The sequence below is a fragment of the Zingiber officinale genome, chromosome 10A (assembly GCF_018446385.1).
Source record: "Zingiber officinale cultivar Zhangliang chromosome 10A, Zo_v1.1, whole genome shotgun sequence".
In the NCBI taxonomy this organism is placed as follows: Eukaryota; Viridiplantae; Streptophyta; class Magnoliopsida; order Zingiberales; family Zingiberaceae; genus Zingiber; species Zingiber officinale.
Genome location: NC_056004.1, coordinates 93,048,627 through 93,053,884, shown reverse-complemented (window position 1 = coordinate 93,053,884; position 5,258 = coordinate 93,048,627). Strand labels below are relative to the sequence as shown.

At 51.3% G+C, this 5,258-nt stretch overlaps 1 protein-coding gene across 1 annotated transcript; it reads left to right on the top strand.

Annotated features, from left to right (window-relative positions):
* The first annotated feature begins 2,139 nt into the window (after positions 1-2,139).
* LOC122027176 (subtilisin-like protease SBT1.8) lies at positions 2,140-4,880 on the top strand. Its single transcript, XM_042586077.1, has 2 exons — positions 2,140-3,938; positions 4,034-4,880. Exons 1-2 carry the CDS (start codon positions 2,315-2,317, stop codon positions 4,705-4,707), a joined length of 2,298 nt encoding a protein of 765 aa, XP_042442011.1. The 5' UTR covers positions 2,140-2,314; the 3' UTR covers positions 4,708-4,880.
* The last annotated feature ends 378 nt before the right edge of the window (positions 4,881-5,258 follow it).

Here is a 5,258-nt window from a genome sequence, read left to right as displayed (position 1 = left end):
AACAAAACTAAAAATTTGAAAACCTTAACCCTAAAATGCTCAAGAGAATAGAACAGAACTTGCTTAATTTTTATTGTTATTCCTTCTGCATTATTTTTCTAACTCTAACCCAGATTGTCATTGCATCAAAAAGGAAGAGATTATTGGTGCAGTAAGTACTAATGGTCAAACTTGAGTTTTGATGAATGACAAATAGGCTAAAGTTAGATGTGTTGTTATCTAACCTTGTTACCGAGTATGTAGGGTTGACTAACCTTAGTCAGGATGTTCGATTTCCGATAGGTTGAAGTCCGGATGTGGGATTCTTGCAAGTGTCGGGATGTGCGATTCCTAATGAGTGAAGACTGAATGTATGATTTCGACAGGTCAGGATGTGCGATTCCCAAGTGGAGAAAATCGGATGTGCGATTCTGGCAAGTCGGGATGTCTGATTCCCGATGGGTAAAGACTGGATGTGCAATTCCGGTAAGTCAGGATGTTCAATTCCCGAAGTCCGGATGTGTAATTCTGGAAGGTAACTCTACACTTGGTAAGTAGAGGTAAGTCACTGGAGAAGAGTGACTAAGTAAGGATGTGCCCCCGTTTGAAGGGACAGTAGACGTCGGTTCAATTTTGATCAATTTCGGAAACCTGAATTGAGACATTGACTAGATCCTGATCTCAGGGAGATGAGATCTAATTACTACTCTTTATTATTACTGTGCTAATACTATTTTACAGGTTATTATTTAGTTTATTGGATTAACACATTTTGCGGGGTAAAAGGAGCACAAAAGACCTTGGGTGAATAGTGTTTGAAGTGTTTCCATGCTATGGAAGGCGCCTTCCGCACTGTTCATGGAAGGTGCCTTCAGTGCCATGGAAGGCGTCTTCTGTAGGATAAAATTCAAACTTCGTCGTAGATAAAGAGCAGTGAGTTCGGGATCAAGTTTTAAAGGTTAGAGGTACTTTCAAGGCTATCGAAGACGTCTTCCACACCCTTTATAAGGGTGACTTGACCAAAGCTTCAAGCAATAACTAATATACAAACTTCTATGCGTCCGATTGGTATTCTGATTGCTCCGGCTTCCTACTGCTGAGTCAAAGAAGTCTGTCTACCACCGTGATGCTCTTCCGAGTCATCCAATTATATCCGACAGACTGACAGCAGCACACAGAGTGTTCTAACTTGCTGGTAACATTTTATTACTGTTATATTTCTGCTCTAAAAGGGAAGTGTAGGTTGTTACACTATCCTTATTTCTTATATTCGATTATCTCTTCCGACGGTTTCGGAAAAGGCATTTAGTGGATTACCCCATTGATTGGTCTGCAGGACCTGAATCTTGAAGTAGGAGTCCCCGAAGGTTCTGAATCAAGTAAAACCGACCGTGTCTATTTCTATTTTTCGTATTTAATTTTTCATTGTGCACTTTGTTTTTCAAAATCGAAAAAGTCAAAATTTTTAAAATCACATAATTCACCCTCCTTTCAAGTGCGTCTCGATCCAACATAATCCATGAACCAAACTTAAAATTTTAATCTTTTCTGTATATATTTTTATTTTTTGATAGGTTCATGGGTTGGCCTGTCTAGCTCGCAACCTGTCTTAGATTACGTGGAGGATTTTCTAATCTATCAGGATGACAGGTCAACCTAGCCTACCCTGCCAAATGACCAACCCGCTCCGAGCTAGCCCATCCTACTACGGGTCAATCCATTTGATAATTCAATCAAAATCTATTGAAATAAACACTATATAGATACTGATCAATCATAAATGCAATAATTAATTATAGTTTGAGAAAAAGATGATAACGTTCCTCTTAAATAAACAGCTGAGTATGGTTAGCCTCCAACTAAATACAGATAAATAAATTAATAGAATATAGAAAGATGAAGTATCTAATAAAATATTTTACCATAGTTAAAAATTAACTCCAATACTTATTCGAACAATCACATATGAATAATTAATTATAGTTAGCTCATATGTGTAATGCGGTAAATTCTCCTAGGAATAATTAAAAGAATTAGAGATCAATAGGATGAATATTTTAAAGGATATTAACTACAAATTTAAAGTATAATGTAGTGGTAAAGCATTTGAAGATGTTACTTTTTTTTTCTCTCTTTTTCTTTTGCGATTTTAGCCATTGTATACAATCAATCAATCGTACCCTTACAACTGGAATCCAATCTCCAGTGGCGAAACCCAATCGGAGCTCGGATTTCTGCGCCATTTCCGATGGCGACGCAGACCGATTGATATCTGGATCGACACTCAGCCACTGTCCCCTCTGTTTCTCTCTGTTGGCTTTCAGCTCTCGCAGCCATGGCGGAAGGACGCGGAGCTCTGTTACTCGTCTTCTTGGTCTCACTTGCGGCGACTGCGAGCTTCGCTGCAGGGAAGAAGCGGGCGTACATCGTGTACATGAACGCGGCCCACAAGCCGGCAGTCCACGCCACGCACGAGGAGTGGTACCAGGCCCACCTGCAGTCGCTGTCCATCGACCCTGCTCGCCACCTCCTCTACGCCTACTCCGCCGCCGCCCGCGGCTTCGCGGCCCTCCTCCACCCCGACCATGTCGACCTCCTCCGCCGCCATCCTTCCGTGCTTAATCTGCATCCTGACCCCCGCCTGACTTTGCACACCACCCGCTCGCCGCAGTTCCTCGGCCTCACCCCCTGGCCGGCCGGCATCCGGCGCTCCTTCGACTCCGCCGCCACCACCGACGTCATCATTGGCGTCCTCGACACCGGCGTTTGGCCGGAATCACCCAGCTTCGACGATGCCGGCCTTCCTGCGGTCCCATCCCGGTGGCGCGGCGCTTGCGAGCCCGGCGTCGACTTTTCCCCTTCACTCTGCAACCGCAAGCTCGTCGGCGCTAGGAGCTTCAATCGCGGGTTCCACGCCGCCGAGGACGAGGGCCGTGAGGTGCGTGTGTCCGCCCGGGACACCGACGGGCACGGGACCCACACGGCGTCGACCGCCGCCGGCGCCGCCGTGGCCAACGCCAGCCTGCTCGGTTACGCCTCCGGCGTCGCCCGCGGCATGGCCCCCGGCGCGCGCATCGCTGCCTACAAGGTCTGCTGGAGCAACGGGTGCTACGGATCCGACATCCTCGCGGGGATCGACCAGGCCATCGCCGACGGCGTCGACATCCTCTCCCTCTCCCTCGGCGGCAGCTCCGCGCCCTTCTCCCGCGACCCTGTCGCGGTGGGGGCCTTTTCCGCGGTGCAGCACGGCATCTTCGTCTCTTGCTCCGCCGGGAACAGCGGGCCCGCCAGATCCTCCCTCACCAACACGGCGCCCTGGGTCGCCACCATCGGCGCCGGCACCCTCGACCGCGACTTCCCTGCCTACGTGCAGTTGAGCACCGGCGAGCGCTTCGCCGGCCTCTCGCTCAGCAGCGAAGAAGAAGGAATCGTAAACCAAACGCTCGCCGTAGTCTACGGCATGGGCGTGCAGTCGGGCAGCAACTCTAGCAAATTCTGCATGCCCGGAACCCTCGATCCCAACGCAGTGAGAGGCAAGGTGGTCCTTTGCGACAGGGGAATCAACGCGCGGGTGGAGAAGGGGCAGGTGGTGAAGGACGCCGGCGGCGCAGGGATGATACTCGCCAATGGGGCCGCCAACGGGGAGGAGCTGGTGGCGGACAGCCACCTGCTTCCGACGGTGGCGGTGGGGGCCAAGAACGGCGACCTAATTAGAGAGCACATCAGCTCGAGCTCGAACCCAACAGTAACCCTCAGCTTCCGGGGCACCGTCCTCGGCGTGCAACCTTCGCCGGTGGTGGCAGCCTTCAGCTCCAGGGGACCCAACATGCTGGTGCCGGAGTTGCTGAAACCCGACTTGATAGGCCCCGGGGTCAACATCCTGGCAGGTTGGACGGGGTCTACCGGCCCGACCGGACTGGCCAAGGACAACCGGCGGTCTCCCTTCAACATCATGTCCGGTAAGTTGAAACCGCTCCTCCTCCTCCTCAATTTCCAATCTTTTTCCAATTGATCAATCGAATCGAATCAAAGTTCTTTCATTTTTTTCTTGCAGGAACATCAATGTCATGCCCCCACATCAGCGGCGTTGCTGCATTGCTGAAGGCCGCCCACCCCGACTGGAGTCCCAGCGCCATCAAGTCAGCCCTCATGACCACGGCCTACACCGAGGACAACACCGGAGCTCCCCTCGTCGACGCCGCCGGAGGTTCCGCCGCCACTCCGTGGTCCTACGGCTCCGGCCACGTCGACCCTCAGAAGGCTCTCTCGCCCGGCCTCATCTACGACATCAAAACCGATGACTACGTCGCCTTCCTGTGCTCCTTGGATTACCCCGCCGGCCACATCCAGGCCATCTCGCAGAGCCCCAACACCAACTGCTCCCGGCGCCTTTCCAACCCCGGCAACCTCAATTACCCGTCGTTCTCCGTCGTGTTCGGAAGAAAATCCCGCAGAATCGTGAAGTTCAATAGGGAGCTCACGAATGTCGGCGTCCCGAGCTCTGTTTACTTTGTGAATGTCAGCGGACCTCCGACGGTGAAGGTGAGTGTGAAGCCGACGAAACTCGTCTTCAGCCGAATCGGACAGAAACTGAGTTACAAGGTTTCATTCGCATCGTCGACGACAAAGGCCGGAGAAGCACGAGAAGTGGCATTCGGATGGATCAGTTGGATGAACAAGGAGCACCGAGTGAGAAGCCCTGTATCGTTTCGATGGTGGCAATGGTGAAAGAGTTCGGATCATCACTTTAACACCAAGTTGTGCAGGGATATCAAGCATTTCGTCTCTGGTTTGAAGAGAACGATGACACCAACTGGTGAATAAATTGTTAGCTGTTGGAAGTTTGGCTGAATTTGTGTCAAATTCTTTGCAAAATGTGGTCTTTAGACAGTTTCTATCTACTCTCGCACGCCTAAAGATTTCCCGTCGTGTCTTGTCATTCCACGTGTCCGACAAGATCAGATTCCAAAGGCATCTTCCTGCCTCGATCCGATTCCGCAGCACCATCCCCCATCTGACGGCGGAGATCCATCGATCTCCCCCGCTCTATTTTTATCAGTCCGTATTTGCGTGACCCACTAACCTACCCCCGTCGTACTCTCCTTGCAATTTGCCAATGCACTGGCTCGACGCCGCCGTGGCCTGCCTAGCTATCCTCGCCGCCGTCGTCAGCTACAAACCCGACGGCCCCTCCCCCACCGATATCTCCCTCTCCGAGCCCGGGTAGCACCAACCGCCAAGCGCTGGGACTCCTGGCAGACGCCGGCGGCGATGCAGTC